Here is a 24,386-nt window from a genome sequence, read left to right as displayed (position 1 = left end):
TCACTGCTCCTAAGTAACTAGGATGGGTCAAATGCAGAGGACAAATTGCCCCACGGGGTTCAATAAAAGTATACCTTAAACCAATTTATCATGAAATAAAATTCAAGCCTCAAATGAAATTCTCAGGAATACCATGCCTGATGATACCATGCTTCTGGTGTGATTGCTTCCAACATTTTTTTCAGCAGGGCTGCTCTTGGTCCTCAGACTGCTCCTGGAATTACATCATATGTTTTCTTTTTCTGTTCCTGTCTGCCATGTTCTGGACAAATGCATCCAGTATTCATTACACAGACTAATAGCCTGTGAAATTGAACAGACACTGTAATTAGCATAGGCAGCTGTTGCCTCGCTGCTTTCTAATGCCGGTCAGATTTGGTGTGAGAATTTAAATATAACTACTTCAGAAATCTCCAGACATGGAGGCTCACACACATTTTCATTCTTTTTTGAGCCTTTAGGGGTGAGCAAGAGCCATGCACACAAAGTGCAAATGTGAAATATTTCTATTTGACGAATAAACCTGCTGGTCATGAATGTAGTTCTAAAAAATACTAAAAATGACTTTTATCTTAATGTTTAATTAAAATTTTTTTTATTTAATAGGGACAGTGTGAAGCCACTTCACATTTAGCTTTCAAGCTAAATTTCATCTGTTGTCCCTAATGAGCCAGTCTTTGTATAAACGCCAACATTTTATTAGCTTTTAATAACTAACAGTATTTTATTGTTTGCCTGAAATATTTGAAACATTTTTCCTGATAAAAGTAAAAGGCCGCTTGGACAAACTTATTGTTTGAATGTATGAAACTTCTTCTTTTATTTAAATTATTATTTCTGCATGGCATACAAACAGTGGTTCAATTAAAAAAAAGTAAAATTGGGCTTCTTAGTAGTACCAACTAAAAAGCTTAGGTGGCCCTAGAGCACCAAACCTCAGCTGCTATCACACAAGGCTTCAGTTGTGCTTAAATTGCATAGATCCTATCATGAAAACTCTGCTGACCTGGTAATTGTGATTGCTGCATTACTTGCTATTATCACCATTACAGCTAAATTTATTGTGATCGTTATCTTTAAAAAAGGAATCAATAACTTAGCTGTTAAATAGCTGTTCCTAATTCACTTTGTTCTCAATATGGAAAAAATGCTACTTCTTTATTTCCCAGGATGTGGAACTAATAGGCCTATTATGAGAGGAAAACAGCTTAGACTAGAATGTCATTTTAAAAGCATCCTAACCGGTTCTCACTTGAATAGAAAATTTTATTTTCATCCTGTCTGATAATAGTGCACTGCTATTAATGTGGATATGTGTCATTACCATAACTAAATATAAATGGCACTGTCTGATGGATTTAGCAAGAAATGACAAGGTACAACAAGTGCAGGTGTTTATTTGGCGTCCAAATCCTAATACTTCCGCTCCTAATTCAGAAGTGAACAGTTTGCGGCCACGCATTGAACAATCCAATGACTTAGGAGACAAAATGATTCTCCAGCATTTTTGCTTTAAAACTGATGAAGGGGTTGGACAAGGATAGGCATTAATTTTTAATCCAGCATTAAATATTGCATTGTAATACCCCATTTAATGCTGGCTATTGCTGCAAGTTTCCTTACAAAACAATTTGTCAGCAACGTCTTGCTCGGAATGTGGCATACATTAACATCATCCTAATTCTTTTGTTTACCACTGGAATATTTTATTCCAGATGAAAAAACATCATAGATCAGTTGATGGTTATGCTGGTGACCAGTATAACATGCTGATGGCCTGATCAGACCCTTGGAAACTTCAAAGGGCTAGGTTGAGAGATAAGACATAGAGAGTGGGGGGGGGGGGGGTGAGGTAGCCATTAGAGCTGTAAACGTGTGTGTGTGTGCGTGTGAGTGGTGTGAGAGGGTATGGGTGTGTGTGATGACAGGGGTGGCCTGGGAAAACCGCATACCTCATACTATTAAAAAGCCAGCTATCTGGGTCAGACCATACCAGAATAAAGTGGAAGCCAGAGTCTTACTGCTGGCTTTGTAACTTCATTTAATTACTGCCTGATCCAGTCTCTCCACATAGTAGCTCACACACATTTCCAGAATAGCCAAAATTCCCAAAAAGATCTCAAAATCCTTCATATTGAATATTACCATAATGCTTACAAGGAGGGGGTTAATTTCCCTATAACCATGAAAAGATATGTTGTACTGTAGATAGACCTGAACCAATAATACAGAAGGGAAGAAATCAGTACTCCTTGGATCCTCTCTCTTTGCTAATTAAATATTAATGGACCAAGAGAAGACGGGATTGTCCCCCCCTCCTTCAATTTGTCACATTCTTGGGATTACCTTAGGAGAGACAAGCTGTGGTTTGGTGTCTTCCTTCATTCATTTCTTTTGTGACTGTAACTTGTCTATTGCTGTAACAGGAATTGTTTTTTTAAGTAGTCAACCTCCATTTAGACATTGCAAACTTGTAACTTAAAGGTGCAATATGTAAGTTTGGAGAAACAAGCAAGAGAGCTATATTCTGGAAAAACAAATGTCTCAGCTCTCCCTCCAAAGCCCTCCCTTCAAACACATGCACACTTGTTGCCTGACATCTGAGTACTGGAGAAGAAATATTATGTGACTTGTTCTATCATAATCAGCTGAAAGTCGCTGTGGCCAGTTTCATATAAATTGATGTTTATGTCAAAAATGTTCATTTTTGGCTGTTTTAGGGTTTTATAATTTTAGCAGAACAATATCTTTCATCTGATTTTACTTGAAAAATGTCTTGCCTTTCAGGACCGGTATGTCTTAAACGTAAGATAACAAGCTAGCATCTGAGTTTTGCATGCATCATTTGGATGTCTAGCTTTAGCACTAGCTATCTCTGTAGTAATGTTACCTCAGCTCTGCTCTTATCTGTGTAGCCCTGCCCACCCTGTCTGCTGTGGCAGTGCTGTGAAAGCAGAACAGATTTGACAGACAGGCAAGCAGGGCAGAAAGATGTCCTGATTGGTTGTTAAGATTCAGGTGCAAAAAAATTTGAAGTGGCTAATTTCAATGCCTAGCCCTTCTTAGCCTTTTTAATATCTTGATATCAGATCAGATGTAAAGGAAATTTAACCAAATATTAACAAAATTCTACGAAATACCTACTACACCTTGAAAAAATCTCTTAATTTTAATCTGGTTGTGAGTCATACATTTTGATGAAGGTTGATCCAACAGGTTGCTCTACCTAACAACAAGTAATTTATTGATAATTGACATCTTTGATACTAATTAACAAATAAAATCAAATAAATTTATTTAACATGTTGTATAAGTGAGGTGTTTCAACTGTTGATGCACTTGTGTTCAGAATTCAGAGTGCTGGACACTAAATGAGGGTGTTAGCAGCTAAACCTGCTGGATTCACAAATAAAACATATTTCACTTAATTTTCACTTCCCTGACACCAGCATTTACCAAATTGGATTTTATGCTGGTCTATGCTGTTTTTTCCACAGGGATCAATATTCAAAAGTGGTTAACAAAGTACTACTTTTGAATATCTGTATTGTTCTTCATTTATTTCATAATAAACTTATTAAATGCCAATGCAGCGCTGACTTGGAGCTGGTAATTGCAAATACAGTGTTCTCTGTAGTTTTTGTGACAAAAAAAAATTTGGCTCTGTACTCAACGATTTTAGATTTTACAATTCACATGTGAGTAAAGTGAGAACTTCAGCTTTTATTAAAGGGTATTGTAACAAAGGTTCAATGTTCCTCCCCACAAACCACACAGTCTGTAAGTGTTGGACGCACACAGGTTTTATTTTGGTGGCACAAAAAGACAAAAAAAAAAACACAAAAGGAAAAGAGAAAAGACGAGGGGCATAACTACCGCGTGCATATCCCATTCCAGCACCACGGTCTCACTGTGGCAGAACAGATAAAGTGCCTAATTGCCTACAACTGCAATTGCAGACCGACTAAACAGCTCCCTCTCTAGTCTTGATTTTAGGCTTTTGATTGCCTTTGCAGTCTGTTATTAGCATTTGTCAACATGAGGACCAGAGTTGTGCCAATGAAAGTCAAGGATGCCCTTATGAGGCTGTGAGATAAGAAAAAAATGGTCAGAGACATAGGCCAAACCTTAGGCTTCCCAAAATCTACTGTTTGGAACATCATTAAGAAGAAAGAGGGCACTGGTGCGCTCAGTAATCACAAAGAGCCTGGTAGGCCAAGGAAGACCTCTACAATTGATGACCAAAAAATTCTCACCATAATGAAGAAAACCCCCCAAATACCAGTCCGAGAGATAAAGAGGCAGGTGTGGATGTGTCAGACTATTGTCCACAGAAGACTTCACCAAAAAAACTTCTGAGGCCACTCAGCAAGATACAAACCACTTGTTAACCGCAAAACAGGATGGCCAGGTTAGAGTTTGTTTTAAAAAAAAAGTACATAAAAGAGCCTGCCGAGTTCTAGAAAAAGTTTGGACAGATGAGACCAAAAGTCCTTGTATGAGAGCAATAACAAGAGTGTGGAAGTCAAAAATAACTGCCCAAGGTCCAACACTCCCCATTATTGGTGCAACATGTTGGTTGGGGTGTTATGGTTTGGCTATGTATGGCTGTCACAGGTACTGGCTCATTTGTCTTCATTGTTGATAGAACTGCACTACTGATAGCAGCAGCAGAATGAATTCTGAAGTGTAGCCTACGTATGCATCTTATCTGCTGAAGTTCAACAAAAATTCCTCTAAACTCATTGGACGGTACTTTATCCTACAGCATGACAATGATCCAAACATACTGTTAAAACAAAGGTTTTTTTTAAAGCCAAAAAAATTCTTGACTGATAAAGTCATTGACCTGATCTGGATCCAATTGTATATACATTTCTTATGCTGAACTGTAAACGTAAGGCAACTAGCCTCAAAAACAAGCAGGAGTTGAAGGTGGCTGTAGTACAGGTGTGGCTGAGCATCACCAGAGGGTGGGGTTGGTTTATGTACAAAAAGGGCTGTCATTTCTACATGGTGAAACTAAAGTGTATGGAATACCCTTAAATAAAAGATGAGAATGTGCACATACGTTGTATTAATTTCAAATAAAAAATTGTGTAGTACACAGCCAAATTAAGAAAAAGTAGCTACATCTTTGTCTCAGACATTATGACGCTCACTGTATGTCCCGATAGTAAGTAATACAATGTAATATTGAATATGCTTGAAACGCAAATTAGGGATTATTCACCTGTACGATTTGTCCTCATGAGAAGTTAAATGATTGAGTGCGTACAATTGGGAGGAGGAAGGCGCTATTCAGAGGGGGCGTGACAATGGTGTCAGTCTCCAAAGCCCCCAAAGGATGTGCGACGTTAATGCATTGTGAGGTACTTAATGTGGTGTTCGCTGTGAAAACTGAATCGGAGGGGAAAGAAGGAAGAATAAAGCGAAGCGAAAACAATTTGGAGAGAAGCTGCGCCGCAGGACAGCGTCGGCGTTGAGGTGATGCATCTATAGTTGGCTTACTTTTAACAGGGTTGAATAATGTTTGCAGCAATCGCCATTAGCCTAACTGGTTGCATGGTGTAGAAGGATGCCCCCCTTCCAGTTAGCTAGCAAATTAATAATAACCATTATTTATGGGTCGGTAAGCCACTTTGTCAACGTTATGCATGACGCTATGCCACCTCTACGCAATGCAAGCTTACTTGCTAGTTAGCTGTTTATCTTAATATAGCTTTCATATGGTAGAAGCTTACCTCACTGTTCGTTGGCTGTTCTACAACCAGCCTAACCAACGATAGCTTGTTATCTTTCTTGCTGGCTTGGTAGTTATCGGATATTCGTCGCCTACGCGCCCGTAGTAGGCACCAGGTAGGCTATTTAATTCGCCTGCCACAAACGTAGACTATTCGGTGGATATAGATTTAAAGGTTACATCTGGTTTAGAAACGCATTTTGATTTGGGCGGAAAATGTATCACTAGCTGCAGTTCTAATTGTGATTTTAGAAAACAAGCCAACTAGCCTTACATTTTAAATTGCTAGGAGATGAAGTGGATAAATATATACTGCTAAGGTTAGCGTGATATCGCTGTAGCTGTTATCTATTTTTTCTCTCTTTTTTGCTACCTAGAGTGGTCATCCTAATGTAGACTTGTTTTTGTGTTTTGCCCGAAATAACCAACCACCGCCGTCGCATACATTTGTAAACAAATAATGCTAATTATACACAACTGTGAATGTAAACTGAATTATACTGGCAAATACCTTTCTTTAAAGTAAAGTTAATTTGCTGTACCCAGCACAGTATATAGTAGCCTACATAATACATAAGCAAGTCGGGAGGGGGCAGACTGAGAAATCAATAAATTAGGTGGACTGAATGTGAACGACAGCGTGAAAACCACCATTGCCCCGAGGTGTAGCGGCAAGTGCTGATCAAGTGGCTAAGTACCAAGACATGCAGTGTTGATCATGACACTATCGTGCAGAAAAGCTTGTGCGCGGAGGATTCTACTGTAACTAGCCAGTGGCGTTGCTGTTAATCCGCATTCTCTCGCAGAACGGGCAACAGCGCTGGTATTGTGGGACAGTGGTTAGAAAATGATGAATCGGGTAGTCCAGTCAATTTGTGGCTGAATATTCAAAAAATATTACGTTTTTGTCTCAGTCATGTTTTAAACGGGAATATCTTGAATTACGTGACAGATTGGTAATATACAGAATGCTTTTTAATTCAGATGCGTATTTTAAAGGAGGGGCGCACAGCTCCGGTCCTGGAGGGTTGGTGTGCGTGCTGGTTTTTGTTCCAACCAATTACCTTGGTTTTCGTCTTCTGACAGTTCTATGAACTATGCTGGTTCACTCCTGTACTTGAGCAGTCAAATCTTCAGGATGCACACCCAGTCTGCGGCTGTGGCAATCTGTACAAATGTCAGATCAAGATATGATTGGGCTAATTTAATAATTAAGCGCATAAATTAGCACACATTCCTAAAATGGATAGGCCCTTGTTGTGCATCCCTGTGATGTGTGATTTAAGTATTTCAGCTTTCCTTTTTCTATATTGATATCCATTTCCATAGATTTTTTAGAGATTGTCTTGATATACTGTTGGATGTTTCCGGGAGTGATTCCCAGTGGAAGGGTAGAACAGCAGTGCCTTACCCAGGGCTTGAGACTGCAAGCTTTTATTCCAAGGCTACTGCCACAGTACACTACTACACTACACTTTTGCTCTTGTTATTTTTAATGGCATGCAAAGAACATTGTTCACTTTGAATGACCATAAAAATATTCTTTCGCAAATTCTATTTTAAAGAACATAAACAGGTTTTTGTCTTACACTGTGCGTTTTTCCACATACATAATATAAAGACTATATTAACAGTTGTTTGTGTAATCTTGCCCTTGCAATGAAATGTTACTCAGTTATTCTTTGTTTTGTCTCTGATAATGGTACATGCACTGAATGTGGAACAGACATTTATAATATGCTGAGCAGATTTGACTAAATTGAGCCTTCTTTGTGCTCAGTAGCAATTTAGGTAGTGCCCCTCAACCAAATTATCCTCATTAGTTATGAAAAGCACACGCGTGGCAGTTTGCCTCCAGCTGGAGAAAGAGGCTGGGAGAATTAATCTACCCTTTGTTCTCTGTCATTTTCAAAGGGACGTCTGTGGCCTGGTTCGAGCAGAAAAGTTTCTGGGATGCCAAGCTGTAGACTTTCTGTGGACAAACACGTGCCCTGCTTCTTGGGGCGTGGTCACAGACTCTCGAAAGGGGTCTGTGTTCCCGACATTCCAAGAGCCAAACACAATGTTAAAGAACCACAGATAACAGGCACAGTGTTTTTAAGCACAGTTTTTCTCTGAAATGTGCCTGTAGAAACAGAGACATATTATCTTTTTTAAAATATTAATCGTTGACTAATATTTTGATTTAAAAAAAAAAAAAAAAAAACAACAACAAAACCTTTCCGTCTTTATGAAAACGACTCGCTCCCGATCACTGCCTGAGATGAGATTCCGGATCTACAAGAGGAAGGTGGTCATACTGATCATGGTGATGCTGGCTTGTGGCTTCGCTTTTTGGAGCGGCAGCAGGCAGAAGAAAGGCGAGGTGTTCTCCAAGGAGCTGCCGAGGACCAGCCCGGTGCAGGCGACCCCCGCTAACCGGAGACCGAGCAACGAAAGTCACCTGGAGCCAGCGGTCAAAGCGGAGGCGGACAACATGACTTTAGTTTACAGGGCGACCGTGTTCCAGCTGAACTTCGACCAAACCATCAGGAACGAGGACAGGTTCAGAAAGCGGCCAAAAGACGACCTGGTGGTGGTGGTCCAGGTTCACAACAGACTTGAAAATCTGAGACTGTTGATCGAGTCCCTTCGGAGAGTGAGGGGCATCGAGACTGTGCTGCTTATATTTAGCCATGACTACTGGTCGCCAGAGATCAACCAGATAATCGCCGCCATCGATTTTTGCCCCGTCCTCCAGATTTTTTTCCCCTTCAGCATCCAGCTCTACCCTCAAGAGTTCCCAGGGAATGACCCCAGAGACTGCCCAAGAGACATTCCCAAGATAGACGCCTTAAAGCTGGGTTGCAACAACGCAGAGTACCCCGACTCATTCGGCCACTACAGAGAAGCCAAATTCTCCCAGACCAAACACCACTGGTGGTGGAAGCTAAACTTTGTCTGGGAAAAGGTCAACGTGTTGAAAGACCACAATGGACTGGTGCTGCTCATTGAAGATGACCACTTCCTCTCGCCTGACTTCTACTACCTCCTCAAGAAGATGTCCTCTCTCAAGAGAGAGCAGTGCCCGGACTGCGACATCCTCTCACTGGGGGGATATGGGCACGTCGGCTATTCCAGCAAGGCAAACAAAGTGGAGGTGAAGGCCTGGAAGTCCACAGAGCACAACATGGGAATGGCCTTGAGCAGACAGACTTACCTGAGGCTCATGCAGTGCGCAGACACCTTCTGCACCTACGATGACTACAACTGGGATTGGTCCCTGCAGCACCTCACCGTCGCTTGCCTGCCCTCGTTCTGGAAGGTCATGGTGAGCGAGGCGCCCCGCATCTTCCATGCCGGGGAGTGCGGGGTGCACCACAACAAGGCCTGCATGCCGTCTGGCCAGAAGACCATGATCGACAGGGTCCTCCAGGGCAGCAGCAACCAGCTGTTTCCAAAGAGCTTGCTCATCACCAAGAGACTGCCTGCCGTTGGGGTGTCTCCCCAAGTCAAGAATGGGGGCTGGGGGGACATCAGGGACCACGAACTTTGCAAAAGCTACCACAAGTTACAGTGACATTGCTTGACGATAGTTGCATCCTCTTTTAGAGAAAAAACAAAACAAAAGAAAAGCCTGAATTAACCTATTTTTCATGTATGGATTGTTTCCTTGCCTGTCACTTTACAGGGCTGACCAAATTAAAGCAAATGTTTTGAGGCTTCAACATAATAAAGCACACATGTTTTGGGGCTTCTACTTCTTTACATAATAAAGTAAATATTTTTGCTTGTGAATGGTCGTAGTTGTGGGGGTGAGTTTTAATGAGTGTCGATTATTTATCGTTTTGTTGGTTGAGGTACAAGCATACTACATCCACAAGGGTTAAAATATTAAGAGTAAAAATCCCTTGGACAGGTGAAATGTGTGTCAGCTTTCAAGATAAAAAAGCATTCATTCCTGTCAGTAACATTCAGAAACTAAATATCTGATCATGAAAGAATTATACAAGAACCCGAAACGCTTAAGTACCACCATATTAATCAATAAAGAAAGAGTAAGGAATAAATTGGGCTCTTGCATTAACTTTGCTTTTTTTAATATGGGCACAGGAACACTGATGCAGTTTTTTTTGCTGGTTTTAGTGACAGAACTGAAACGTGTTGGCGGAGGACCAGTTCACTGACAGCCACAGGGGAAATGACTGATAGCCTGTTCCACATGATAGACCTGTCCAATAAAAACAGAATTACAGCGGCTGATATCAGACCTGTCCTGCTGAAGCGTTAGTCTTCGGCGCAGTGACACAGCGCGTGGTTTAGATCACGCACTGACTGTGCCAGCGCCACCTGCGCAGTTGGCCACTGCGTCGCCCAGGGAGCGAGCGCTCCACTTCTAGTTTATTTCCTGCCTAATAGCACAAGGAGTGCAGTTCTGTGGAACAATAACTGCATAGCTCAGCTTGTGGACTGTGGAATGAAAAGAAGCAGGAGCTGGCTCAACGTGCTTTCGAGGATACGCATGCTATGATAGGCTGCACCCTTTCAAACAGAGAATTTTGCAGATTGGACAGGCTTACAAATATTATTAGCAAATTGTTGAGGCATGGGTGGTGTGCTGGGTATTTCATCTGCAGGCTTTAGTGTATTTCACAGAGGACCCATCATTATGTGCATTAGCCTGCAAAAGAAGAACTGTTGAAACAGTCATATGTGCAAAATTCACCTAATTTTAACACGACGCCATAGATGCATTCCACCATTCATTGTCCAATTGTGAGTATAAAATTTCTCATGTTATCTTACTCTCTCAACATCAAGACATAAATCAGAGGGTTTTGTTTTTGCTGCAACACCCAAGAATGATTTGATTTAGAGATGGCAAAAAATAAATAAAAATGGTCATCCAAAGTAAAGCTTGAATAAGTTAAGTCTACTTTACAACAAACATCATTGTGAATATACCAGGTTTATGAGTATCTAGAAAGTGATAGAAACAATACCAGTGATTTACTGGGTATAGTTAGTGGTCTTTGTTAATGACAGCAATATAAATATATATATATCCCCCATGTGATAATCCTCTTTTTGTGTCTTTCAAATATAGTCTGTGTATGAAGGAAAGGAGCCGTAGGTAGAGTGGTGTTCCAAAAGCGGACACTTTGGGCGGCCCTGGCTATCATTAGAGAATGAAGCAGCAACCTTGTTCCCATCTATACCATTCATTTACACAAACAAGGCAACTGCAACATGTCATTGGACAAAATCAATGTTGTTCAGCTCAGATGGGCACTGAAGGCTCTGACCTTCACATCTGATCTGGAAAATATAGTGCTTTCAAATTTGAAACCCTTTTTGGATGTGGCTCCAAATGGGTTTTTTTCAAAACAGGTGACAGACAATCAATAGGGTCAACATTGATTGGATGTCCAGGATACAATGTTTAAAGGCCTGTGTTTTATATTATTCTCAGTGTAACTCTGGCAAAGAAAGCCTGAAATTGGCTTCAAGCAAGTTAGTGTTCCAAATAGCAGTTTGAAATTGACTGTAAAATATGAGTGCTATCACAACAGTGTCAGGGCTAATTCATCAGGCTAACAATGTTGTCACTGTTCAGAATCATAATCATGTCAACATCCAAGTCTGGATTAAACTGAAACTTTGAGTGAAGTGAAAATCCGTCTTCCTTTGCATAACCTTCCGAATTACTTGATTCTTTGTGTTTTTGGAATTTTCTGGGTTTTTTTTTTTCTCTCAGAAAATCCAACCAAATTATATATGTAATACAATACATATATTATAATGTATACATACAGTGAGCTCCATAACGTTTGGGACAGACATGTTTTTTCTTGATTTGGCTCTGTACTCCACAATTTTTGATTTGTAATCATACATGATTAAAGTGAGAACTTCAGCTTGTATTAAAGGTTATTGTAACAAAGGTCCAATGGTCCTCCTCTCAAACCACACAGTCCATAAGTGTTAGACACACAGGTTTTAGTTTGGTGGCACAAAATGAACAAAAACACAAAAGGAACGGAAGCTTAATTTTAAACTTACTCTTATATATACACATTCGAAATTAGATGACTAGATAAGGCCATACAAACACACACAAAAAATGTCAGAGTTATAATGTATAATGGGTGAAGAGGCAAGTAATAAGGGGTTGATTTTTGCTCAGAATGGAGCTAAATTCTAGCTGTGTGACAGCACTATTAATAAATGCTTGAGTTGTCAGTGTCCCTTTTGTCTAAATGAGAGAGAAAAGGCATGTTATCTATTTTGATCCACTCAGTGGAAACCAGGACAAGGCAGTCTGAGGTCCCACAATGGGCACTTTTCCAAAACCAGTGTGCTACACCCAAGTGATCGATTTCAGGAAAATCACATCCCTACTACCTGCTCTGAGAGGAGTTCTTCACACAATACGCTGTCGCTGCATTTTTCTCCCCGCCAAAGGAGCAGTTCTGCACAGCAGATATATTTACCATGTTAAGTTTACGATTCTACGTAGGAGCATGAATTTTTCCACCTGGTCCAATACAAAATGGAGGTGTTATTTACTGCCATTGTTGATGCTGTGAACTTGAGCTGAAATGCCTACTGATGTGATTTTCCGAAGAGGAAGTATTATCCATTTTCCGGTCACTCAGCAGAACTCCAGTTCTGCTATTTTCTCAAATTGCATCATCTGGTATGTATTTAGACTGGGTTTGCACATAAATAGTCACCAGCAAGGGTATTCATGAAATTCCTTTTCCAGGCCTGCAACAAAATGTCAATTAACTTAGAGATGCCAAATCAAGTAGTCGAAGGATCATTATTTTTAAATGTCCACGTATCACATGCTTAAATTCCCTTTTGTGACTTTGAGATGAATGTAACTACGTTAGCAATGGGTAAGCCCATATAAACTAAAACAGTGATTGTTTCATATGACAAATTGCTGCTTCAGTAATATACTGTAGTTTACAACATCTGTTCATATCGTGTCAGACAACCCACAGTGCACCAGCTTTGCAGTACGGTTGCATTAATCAAATTTTCTTTAATTCAGTGGGCTCTCTTCGTAAATGATTAGAAAACTGCCTACTCCTCCACACAAGGCAGCTTGTAAAATGAGTGGTGGTTCTCAGAAAAAAGTAGACATTTCCCTTCCTGTTGATTGTGCATGCAAGAATTAATTTCAGGAAGTCCATGATTTCAAGAAGTCGGCAACAGGGGTGTTTTCCTATCTGCAGTGCCATGAATTCTTACAAAATGAGATTAATACAGGGCCCCTGGTGAGACATCAATCGAGCAGGCAATGAATCAATAAAACGATACTCAACATGGCCCTTTTAAATTCATATACAAAATGAATTCAGTTGTGGATATATCCTGAGGTAATGACTGCTGCACAGAGTTTACAACCACCCGCTGCAACTAAGCACCCACAGGATCTCTGCACCTGAAAGAGGAAAGCAGACAGAGATGTGTTTTACTGCACAACATTCAACTGTACCATTTAGAATGTGTAGTCTCTACCTCCCCACAACTCAACGACATCACAGTCATGTGACACAACACGGGGAGAGCTGCTGAGGGAGAATTTTAATGGCACTGGTACTACTAAACATTGATTTTTTGTGGGAAGGCAGAGATCCAGCTGTACCATCACAGAAAGAAGGTGAAAACAAAACAACTGATTTGGAATTGCAGTCCTTTTCAGGGGTTCTTGGTGATTTGGAATTGTAGTCCTTTTCAGGGGTTCTTGGTGGGTTGGAAATGCAGTGCTTTGCATGGGTTTTTGGATACCTTCTCTGAATTTAAAAGGAATGCTCATTACTGCAGTGCCTTATATTTTTTCAACCCGCATTACGGACAATGCATTGCTTGCATCAGAATGTGAAATTAACTACACTTCGGTATAGTGCTTCAGTATATATCCAGCTGTATAAATGGATGCAATTTATACGCAAAAAAAAACAAAAGTTGTGGAAGTCCCTCTGGACAAGAGCGTCTGCTAAATGCCTGAAATGTAATGTAATATAGGAAACTGCATCATGCACTTACTTTAAATCCATTCCAACAGGCACTTAAAAAAAAACTGAAGCACAATGTTATTTTTGGAGTCTGATGAGCAGCCGAGGTGCTTTCTTTCATGACTCAGAAGGAACCCTGACTGTGGCAGCACCAATTGGCTGGCAATTATGGGGGGAAGTGCGTATTTGACCATAGATTTTCCCAAGGAGGGATGGTTTCAGAGGCTGTTCCCTTCCTCATCCCTCAACGGAAACTCTGTTAGTCGATCATGCGCCTGCATTCCAAATGGACGGGGGCGCTGGAGAGGAAAAATGGACTGAATGAAAACTCATTAACAAGCATGCAGTGGCGCCTCATGGTAGTTTGCAGATTGGGTCGGCCTGGCCCGAAGGGGTCCGCAGAGAGAGAAATGCGCACGCATCATTCACACACTTTTCACAGCCTGTTAACTAGCAGGATTGAAACAGACAGCCAATCGATTCTCACAGTACGGACTTAGGTCAAGAAACCGGAGCGCTGAGAACACAAATCATAAATAATCTATAAAGGAGATGGATTGACCTACATGCAACTAGAGAAATCTCCTTGAGTTACACTATCAAATGATTGAAATTTGTGGACGCTACACAAATAACTAGATTGCGTAAACGGGTACCTAAGACTGCTTTCAGGAAATGGCACACACAAATTCATTGGCTCTCAAAAACCTGACCTGCATATACGTTACTACTAAAACCTTTCCTTGTCTTTTACTGTCTCTGACAGAGCAATACTGGATGCTGAATGGAGCCATAAACATTACAGTGTGCAGTGTTGAGTTTCATTAATCATTATGGTAGTTGCTCCATTAAAAATCAGGGCAGAGTGAGTATTATTTTTTAGGATTAATGAATGTATACAAGATAACAGTTACCATTTTCTTCCACCATGACAAATCCAAACCAGCAATCCAGTTTCTGTTATAAGACATTATTAATCCGTGAGTGGTATGGTGGTGCAGTGGGACAACAAGAAGGTCCTGGGTTTGAATCCCGGCCTGTGTGCAGTTTGCATGTTCTCCCCGTGTCTGTGTGGGTTTCCTCCAGGTACTCCAGTTTTCTCCCACAGTCCAAAGACATGCAGGTAGGCTAATTGAAGACTAAATTGCCCATGTGTGTGAGTGAATGGTGAATGAATGGTGTGTGTGCCGTGTGATAGACTGGCGACCTGTCCAGGGTGTATTCCTGCCTCTTGCCCAATGCACGCTGGGATAGGCTCCAGCACCCCCCGTGACCCTGACCAGGAATAAGCAGGTATAGATAATGGATGGATGCACATGATTAACCCACCATCAGATATATAGATATCTTTCTGTGACTGAACTGAGAAACAACCAGAGGGCCCTCCAAAAAAACAAAGGAAGAGGTTAAGATTGCGATACCTTTGTAGACCCCGTGTGGAAAGTTGGGTATTAAAGACTAAATAAATTGCGTTTATTAAATACGTTTGCTGTGAGTCTGAAGGCATAGCATTTAAATGTATAGTTTCTGTTGTACAAGTGCATAGGACTGGAATAAAAAGGGAATAAAAAACTGGATTCAGTCTCAAAATCATTTAATACATATTTGAAGTTTTCCAATGGTAGAATGAGATGTCGCACTTCTCAAAATAATCTGAGGGGTGGAGGGTGCCCATAACAAAATGGCATCATATGGAATAATGTTTCAAATGCAGCACTGTATTCAGTTTCAGCCTAAAACGTTGTTTTTACTTACGTTGGGAATGTGTAGTTCTTCGTGGTCCACTCCTCCTTCTTTCACATTAGCAGACTCTGACGCTCCCTGGAATCCCGACTGCTGTAACGCGCAGCGTTACTGCACTTCCTCTCCGCGGGGTGAGGGAGGGACGGCGGGCACAAAGGAAGTCGTGTCCGGCGCGTCGGTTCAGTAGAGCCCCTACTGTCTCTATTGTCACAGCCAGGGCTTTGATGGACGAGGCCGTTGGTGGCGGCACCGGGAGACCTGGTCGCTGCCAGACGCCACCGGTGCCGTCCTCACACCCCCGCCTCTCAGCCTGGCACGGCCACCCCCTCCATACCCTACGCCCTCTCCCTTGGGATCCTACCCTAATTTGTGACTGGCAGGTCAAGGGACCAGCACCTGCTCTTGCAAAGCACTTATACCATGCTCCTCTCACTTTGGGGCTGCCACACTCCTTTAACATCCTTAAGCAGTGTGCTGGTAAAATTTAGGGAAAAAACAACAACTAGGGTTTGAAAGCTCTTTAAAAATCCCTAAGAGTATAACGTTTGAATCTTTTCAAGGGGTTTTTTTGTTTGTTTTTTTTCTTTAAATGCTTCATTCCCTCAATCAATAGTCTCCTCACTATTCTAATAGTTAGGGTTGGTAAGATGTGTGCTTTGCAGTTCTTAATGGGAGAATGAGACTTCATGAAGTCCGTAATGGCTGAAGCTAGCACTTAATCTACTGCTGCCAAGTCGCAGGACCACAGCAGCAGTATTCATTTCTGGGACATGGGCAATGCAGATATTTAGTCTTTGAAGGACTCAAATTTGCAGAGCTGGCCTGGGACCAAACGTCGGAGTTATAATTACACGTTTTTAAAATCCGAGCGCTCGTCACAGTCGAACTGGGTAGCGCAGGCGCCAGTTTCTGGGTTAAGCCACAAGGGGATTCTGATTCCTGTCTTATATCGCTGCCAATTACCTCCCCCCCCACCCCCCACCCCCCACCCCTCCCCTTTTTATGCAAGATACTGGCAGCTCAGGTCCCAGAGGCAGAGGGAAGGAGATTACAGTTGTTTAATGCCACGCAACATTGACTTTTATCATTGGGGAAAGAGAATAGGCTGTCACATTTGTGGAGAGGAACAGGATCGCTTGCCGGTGGTGACGCTGGCTCTTCACGTCATGCCGGCATCGCGCTAGACCGGAGGTGGACAACGAGGGCCGTACCCGTTTCTGGTTTTAATTAAGCCTGACATGCGCCATCTGACATTTCAGCTACATTTCTTGACAAGCTTATGAATGTCAGCCGAAGTCTGTTCTTTCGTCTCCGTATGAAATGTTTTTTCTTTGATCTAATTCACGAGTGAACCAGTGTTGGTGTATACAGCCTATAAGTTCATTTATCCTGGTCAATGGGTGGAAACTGAAACCCGCATACAGACCGGCCCTTCAGGATTGGAATTGCCCACCCCTCTAGACCCTCAGGTGAACTCGTTGTGCCCCCTCACAATGCCCCTTACCCCGCCCTAAGTTATCAGACCGCTCTGACCTTGTAGCTCTCCTGGTTCAAGCTCATGCCACCTGGAGGCCTAGACGCATCACCAGGCCCCTTTGAATTGTATATTACTATACATGTCTCTGATTGGACTGCCTATTTTCCCAGATAATTTAACTACCTCTGACTGTGACCTGCCCAGCCCATTTTATTGTTTCCTCCGCTAGGTCCCTCATTATATTCATTCAATCTTAACTATTACACTGGGCCAGACAACGGAGGATTTTTTCTTCCCACTGTTTTATTTTTTTTTTTTATCTCAATTTCTTGCTTTTTAGGGGTCCAGGCCTGTTTTTTTTTTTCTCGCAATTTTCAAAAGTGCTATGCAAATAAATTTGAACTGAATATTCGATTTGATCGGTTCTCTCCACCTATATTCACATCACCTCATGGCCCACCTCAGCAGCCCTCCCTCCCAGCCCACAGCCTGGAAAGCCCTGCTTCAGACGAGGCTCCGTCTCCTCCACTTTAATGGGCAGTTACATCGGATTTGCAGCGGTGCTTCCTGTCAGGGCCGCTGCGTTTGAAGTGTAGCCGCGGTGGTCGCGGGAGGCGGAGGTAATGGGCTTCACACAGAATTCTCAGGGAATTGCTGCTGCTTGTCACCTGGCTGAAGGTGACAGCCAAATTAACCTTCCCCGATCTACGCGTCAGTAAGGAGAGGGAGCAGGGCACGAGGTTATGTGTGCTTCGCGGGCTTCGATGCCTCTCATCCTCTGTTCCTTATTCTCTCCGTCCCAGTGCTAATAGATATGAATTAATACCACCTCGTTTACGGTCCCTCCCCAGGGTGTCTTACTGCTGCAATCCAACACTTCTTCTCTCTACCTCGGACTATGGAAGCACTGCGGTGCTCCAATTCGGGTTGCTTCTGCAAACCCGTTATTTATATAAGCCATTGTTTCTTCAACTGTATTTACTTGTTTGTGCATCATCAGTAAGACTATGGTGCCATAGTCAGATATAGGTTCAGTTTCTACTGAAACACAGAGTGTTTGAGAGTATGCACAATTCTATCAAGCAATACTACTCAGTTTTTCCATTCTGCAAGCTCGGTTTGGGTTTGCAGATTTTCAAGCATGCTAAATTCAGCTCAATGTTCTCAGTAGCACAGGGAGATACAAACTGTGTAAAAATAGACTGTTGCAGCTTGCAAGAAAAATAGACTGTTGCAAGATGACCATCTAACATCTATATTCAAATAAATTAAGGACTGCATTAATTAATTTTGTTTCATTGATTTCTTTGCATGAACAAATGCAACCAATGCATTTGTTACACATACAGCCTGATGTGTTCATTTGCCATAGCTTAAAAACACAAAGGTTCGTATTTGTATTTCATTGCTGGAAGACAGGGACCGGACAATATAAAGTGGTCAATCTGCAGTGCAGGTGATGTGGCACAAATCTTAAGACCACTACCTTTCATGTTTTGAAAAAACAGCTCTCAACTCCAATCATGGCACCAGTTTTCAGGCCACTTTTTTTTCTGTTTTTTTTGTATTATTCAATCTTTAAAAGTTTAAAGGTTTGGTAGATTGAATCTGTGCCCTCTTCAGTTTGATTTGATTAAATTGTAAATGCCCTTAAACTGGCTGAGTATGTTTAATTGAATCCATGGGGTAGTTTGTAGTGCATGGATGGGATCATTTTTATATGTATCCTATACCTTACTATTTGTGTTTATTGTATGAAAGTGATCAAAAGCAAATCTTGTGGATGACTCACCTATATGTAGGCAGAATAGATATTGGAACTTCTGAGGAAGCCCTACCTGGTAGAAATGTTGTTCTTGTTAATATGCAGTTAATAACTGTGTGGGTGCCTTCCTGGGATTTCATATATTAAGCCCCGCCCCTAGAGTTAACAAGTAGCTCCTGTGCTCAACACTGTCCGCACATGCAGCCAATCAGTGCAGCTCTCACAACACAGCCACAGCTACTCTGATACACGGTTCTTTTGCCCCCTGCTGAGCCCTCTGCAACATATGGGCAAAATGGTATTATAAATTACCAACAAAGGGTGATTTACAAGGTGTTCCCGAGGGAACCCAGCTCAGTTTGAGATGTGTTCACCGTCGCTCCACAGATGGTATTCAGAGCAAGTCAAAAAGGTGGCTGCATTGCCCTCTGCTGGGAGAAATAGGTAACTATTTCCAATTCTTCATGAATCACGTAATTAAGTATAAATCACTTCTGTTCAGGCAGTTAAAAATAAAATGGAAAATCAATGCATTCATGAAAAGCTAATTAAGTTATTAGATTTTTTCCAGTTAATTAACTACTGCTATTAATCAATCATACATTAGATTTAATTTATATTATTAACTATTTTATTGTATCTGCAGTTATGAACTGGCTCTGGCTGAATATGTGATTATACATAGGGCCTTCAATCATAGAAACCTAAATCCTGCCTTAGCAACTTCTCACAAAAACAAGGCCTACCTTCAGACTGTAACCCAAAAGTCTTCAGTTTGTTTATTAAATAATATATAGAGTAAACCAGACAGAGCAAAATAATTTACAAAAATACAGAAGTGTTAATGGTCACATACTGATTGGTCCATAAATGTTGAAAAGTTCAACAATTTCCATATAAAGCAAGATATACTGAGGTAATTGTTCAAATGCGGCATTTGCAACAATTGCTTAAATTACTGTACTTAAAAAAATACGAAAACCAACAGTACTTTTCCTTTCGCATGCAAACTGCAATAGAATAGTATGTGTTCAAGTCCACTTCCACAATCAAGCTCCATTTATTGTATTTCTCTCAAAAGATGACCTTACCTCAGAATGCGTGGGCACAGGCTACATTTCTACCCCGGCACCAGACTGATGTGGAAAACGAACGCAGCCAACTGGTGTAACTGCATTATACGACCACAGGGTGGCACACTTGGCTATTAAATAAGGATTTCAGCCTCAAGCTTCAGCAGTTTTGCGTCCATAAACATAAGGCTTGCAGGCTGGCTAGAGTTCAGGGATACGGGAGGCCATTGTGAGCAGCTGTTCTCATTTATAATCAATGGAAGGTGTGATCCGCCCCCTGGTCATTCAGACCACAATTCCACCTAAGAGCAATGCTCATGGCTGGACTTGGATATGAGCCACAAGTCTGGCCAGAGGGAGAGCTAGTATGTAAATCATCATTATTATTATTAAATCTGGGCAGGTATTTCTTTACCTTCACAACTGGATTAGAATAAAACATTTTATACTGAACGGCTGAGGAACATCCGTTCAGCATAAATGATAGTGGAAGTGGAAGACACCATCAATGTTCATGTAACTAGTGAAGCCAACCCACGCTCCCCAAGCATATGCTCTATGCTGAATAATTAGCTCAAGCAGTCTTTGAGACTTTGTGCTCCACAGAAGAAGTGAGCTCTGAACAGGTATGAAAGGCCCTGCTGAGTCAGGGACAATCTCTGTAGTGCGTCGCACCATTTGCTTGTGTTAATGACATAAACAGGCGACAGGTCTCTGTATAATAATGGGGGAGGTGTTACACTAGCTGGGCTAGTGTGGAGCAGCAGGCTCTAAAGACAATTAGTGAGCTAACGTATGCATTGCCTTTAACACCATGACTACACACACACACACACACACAGTATAACCGTGGTAATGTTGTGTCACAGGAGCACACTCATAACGTCCCACGCTTGCTTTTCATTATGAGACCGCCTCAGGTAAAGCAGTATTAGCCATTGACAAGGCATCCAATTTGATGCAATTTTACATAAGAACATAAACTATATCCGCTGTAATACTGTGTGTTTGTGCTTTCACATTGATTATAATCGTCGATAAATCTTTCTATTACAATGTGCCATTTATGCTAAGATTGACACACAGTGCTTCATAGTTTCAAAGCATGAAGAAGAAAAAAAAACAATTCAATGGCAAGAACTGTGATCAAGTGAAAGGAAATCATTGGCCAGACGTTAGCCCTCATTTCAAAAGGAATATTTGTTAAACAGGAATGATTTCAAAAATGATTCCTAAACAAGTGTGTGATCCTTACCTTCCCAGTCTCCACTGACAACTACATTTTCAACCCTGCTACTGTACCATCCAAAAATTGGTGTTGTTGCAAATCCCCCCAAAAAATTCTGATACACATTTGAAAATGCATCTGCAGGGTACTGGACAAAATGTGATTAATGGGAAGAGCTCATTTGCTGGTTTCTATAATGCAACCTGCATGCAGCTATTGAACACAATGCAACACAAAGAATCTTACAAGCTAACTGCCAGCCAGTGTACTAAAGCACTGGCCTAAAATAACTGTACTTCCCAATTCTGCTTTGACCCAGCTTTGAACTGTGGCTCTTCATTTTATTTTAATAGACATGATTTTGAATGTTAAAAAAGAGCTACTGAGTCAGAAAGTTTTATTGGCAGTATTGATAGGACCCACCTGGCACTGAAAGCACTTATTTTACAGGCTTAAATCCCCTATTTAACAGAGTCCTAGTCTTTCTCTGAGACCCCAGCTTCCTGAATAACATAACGTGCTGAACACAGCGCTATCCATGGTTACAGTGCTTCTTTAAGAGCTGAGAAGCAGCCCAAGCAGACGGGCGTGAGAATGAGCCATTGAATCCCAACGTCACGCTCCGGGAGGGACGTCTGGACGATGCGTCAGCTGGGTCGAGCCGGAAAAAAGCCGTGTCATCGTTTGTTTGCAACGATCTAAGCTACAACGCGACCGCAGACAACACAACAACCTCCAGGAGCGCCCGTGATGAATTCCAGAAAGGAAATCCTCCAGTGGAAGGAGCAGCCAGGCACAAAAGGTTCAGTTAACTGTACTTCATTATTTCCACCGTACCCCATTTCCCACCCATTAGCGCCTTTCCCATTTTAAGAAGACATTTTAAGATGGGGGTCTAAAAATTTCCTGTGCAATTTGTCCTCTTACAAATTCAGACTTTTCAGGCTTCTGTGGAGGTCAAAAACGCTGTACTAAAAGCCAAACGAGGCAGACCTTGTTCTACTGTCGTCCTAATTGCTGTCATAGACAGGCGAGAAGGTAAATCTTTCAATGTGAATAGTACATTCAGACTGGCAGCCCATGTACACACAATTCAGTCAAAGGCAAAGTGAAGCTGGTCTTGCCAAACGGGTCCACCAAAGCATACACACGGTAATTATGCTCCTCAATTTAAGGAAACAGTCGAAAAAATAGTTAAGAACCACAAAGGACAGACACGGATGGGCGGACTCTGGTCAGTAAATACCATTCAAGGCTAACAAGTAAGAATGTGGTGTAGCAATAAATGCTTCATAAATTATTCATAACCGCTTTAAGAATTTAAAAACCCACATCGTTAGCCAATATTTATATATGCTTGTAAATGCAGGAGGAGGTCAGAGAGGCTAAACTGATCATTCCACACAAGGTTGTAAGCAAAGAGCTGCAACACGCATAAAACAACAGCAGCACTGACAGCAAGTAACTTTGTGTGCAGTTACTCCATGCAGAAACTATAACCACTTCCTGATATATTCAACAATATTCAATATTACCAATAATATCTTGAGCAGAGTTCCTGTGCCAGAATGATCCTATGAGCTCTGAAGAACTGGAGCGTCAACACCCTGAAAACACTAGCCCTGGAGAGTGCACTTACTCCCTAGGCCCCAGCCCAGGTACAATCAGGGTCATTATAATAGTGTTATTTCAGTGCACTCTGAGGGGGTCCCATGTATGTGACTACACCTCCACCAGTTCCCAGCTATTGTAAGACAAGCAACAAATCCAGACAAGTCCAGACCTAATTCATTTGCACATTCAGCAGACCCTCCAAGGTGACTTACGCATTCGTCAGCTGAAGGTAACCAAGATGCTGACTCTGATGTTTCACTCTTCATGTCAGTTTAACCCTTTCAAGAGGAGGCATTTTGGAGGAATGTTTTCTCTAAATTCTAAGTCAGTGTTCTAGAACTCCGTTGCCTTCCGTTTCAAGCAGCGATTGCCACATCAGCGTTAGAATGCTTCGTTAAGAACGTTCCAATCACATATTTGTGATCTTACACCTTAAAGGGTTAAAATGTCACAGACCCATAAAAAAAATGAATGTTTTAACTAAGTGGACAAATACAAGTTGATCTGGGTATGGAGGCTGCAACCGAAGGTCATCATCAAACAATCAGCTTCAGAAACGGGCTTCTTGTGATTCATACCGATCGACTGTTTTCAATGACATGAGAATGTAAAATGCACAGAGGAACTGCAGGCCCTTGGTCTCTTCCTGGAAGGGGGCGGGGCCCTTGGTCTGATGACGCTGCGAACAAAGACTGGAAGTGACAAAAGAGGATGTACATGAAAACGGTTTTAATAGTGTCATACGGAAAAAGGCCCCGCCGCGGGACCTTCAACCTATTTGTTCCTTGCGGCTGCTACTTAACGTTACATAGAATAGCATTGCTGATGTTAAGCAAGATCTTAATTTTTTTTTTTTTCTTTTTTTTTTTTTTAGTTTCATATTTTTTCCTTAGTTTTTTTTTTTTCGTAGTCTGCCGTAGACTTCCTGAGCTTCGAATAAATGCTGAGTTCACCTGTCGCCCTCCGCTGGCCTTCTATACATTTAATGAATCTGTAACAATAAAGTAAGCGTTTCAGCTTCATTTTTGGAGATAAGAGCGTTTGATACAAAGATGTCTCCTATACCAACATTTAAGAAAATACATTTGAATGATCTCTTTTATACAACAGAAAAGAAAAAACAAAAACCTGCATATTCAAGATTCGTTTTAATATTATTAATATGTATATATTTGTCTGCATTAGAAATATCACTATTTTTTTTTCTTTAATGAAGATGAACTTCCACTAGTGTAATGATCATTTCTGCCCCATCAATCACTTGAATTACAATATTTATACATAATATACAGAGCCAATTTTAATCTGAAACAATATTAAAATAAATGTTCAATAGATACAAAGGTTTTAATTCTTTAATATTTTATCCACCTTATAGCTGTCTGGAGTCTTTGCTCACCCAAAAAATTGTAAAGCCATTCTGTTCTAACAAACTATTAAGTGCAAACAATTTTTTCTCTTTTTCTTTATAAAACCATGATTGCAGCTTCCAGCTCTCAGATTCAAAATTCCAAGCCAACACATGACTTGCCGTAACCCAAGTTGTTCCATCTTAATTATAAAACAAAACGAACAGCAATAACGAAAAGAAAAAAAAACAAAAACAAAATCAGTGCAAAATACTCAACTGTGATATTCTAATTTAAATTAAAAAAAAGGTTCAACCTAGAAAAGTTTATTTCTATGACAGCAGAATGTTTGTTTGCCACCTCTCTTTACTACGGTGGCCTGGCT

At 41.2% G+C, this 24,386-nt stretch overlaps 1 protein-coding gene across 2 annotated transcripts; it reads left to right on the top strand.

Moving 5' to 3' along the window:
• Window positions 1-5,290: 5,290 nt before the first annotated feature.
• On the top strand, window positions 5,291-9,524 carry LOC118229105 (alpha-1,6-mannosyl-glycoprotein 2-beta-N-acetylglucosaminyltransferase-like). Of its 2 annotated transcripts, none has more exons than XM_035420790.1 (2): window positions 5,291-5,487; window positions 7,658-9,524. In XM_035420790.1, the coding sequence occupies exon 2, from the start codon at window positions 7,974-7,976 to the stop codon at window positions 9,300-9,302; it is 1,329 nt and encodes a 442-aa protein (XP_035276681.1). In that variant the 5' UTR covers window positions 5,291-5,487; window positions 7,658-7,973; the 3' UTR covers window positions 9,303-9,524. The 2 variants fall into 2 exon arrangements, with proteins under 2 accessions (XP_035276681.1, XP_035276682.1); XM_035420791.1 differs by lacking the exon at window positions 5,291-5,487 and adding an exon at window positions 5,494-5,859.
• The last annotated feature ends 14,862 nt before the right edge of the window (window positions 9,525-24,386 follow it).

Source organism: Anguilla anguilla, chromosome 6 (assembly GCF_013347855.1).
Source record: "Anguilla anguilla isolate fAngAng1 chromosome 6, fAngAng1.pri, whole genome shotgun sequence".
NCBI lineage: Eukaryota > Metazoa > Chordata > Actinopteri > Anguilliformes > Anguillidae > Anguilla > Anguilla anguilla.
This window is presented reverse-complemented; position numbering and strand designations above follow the sequence as displayed.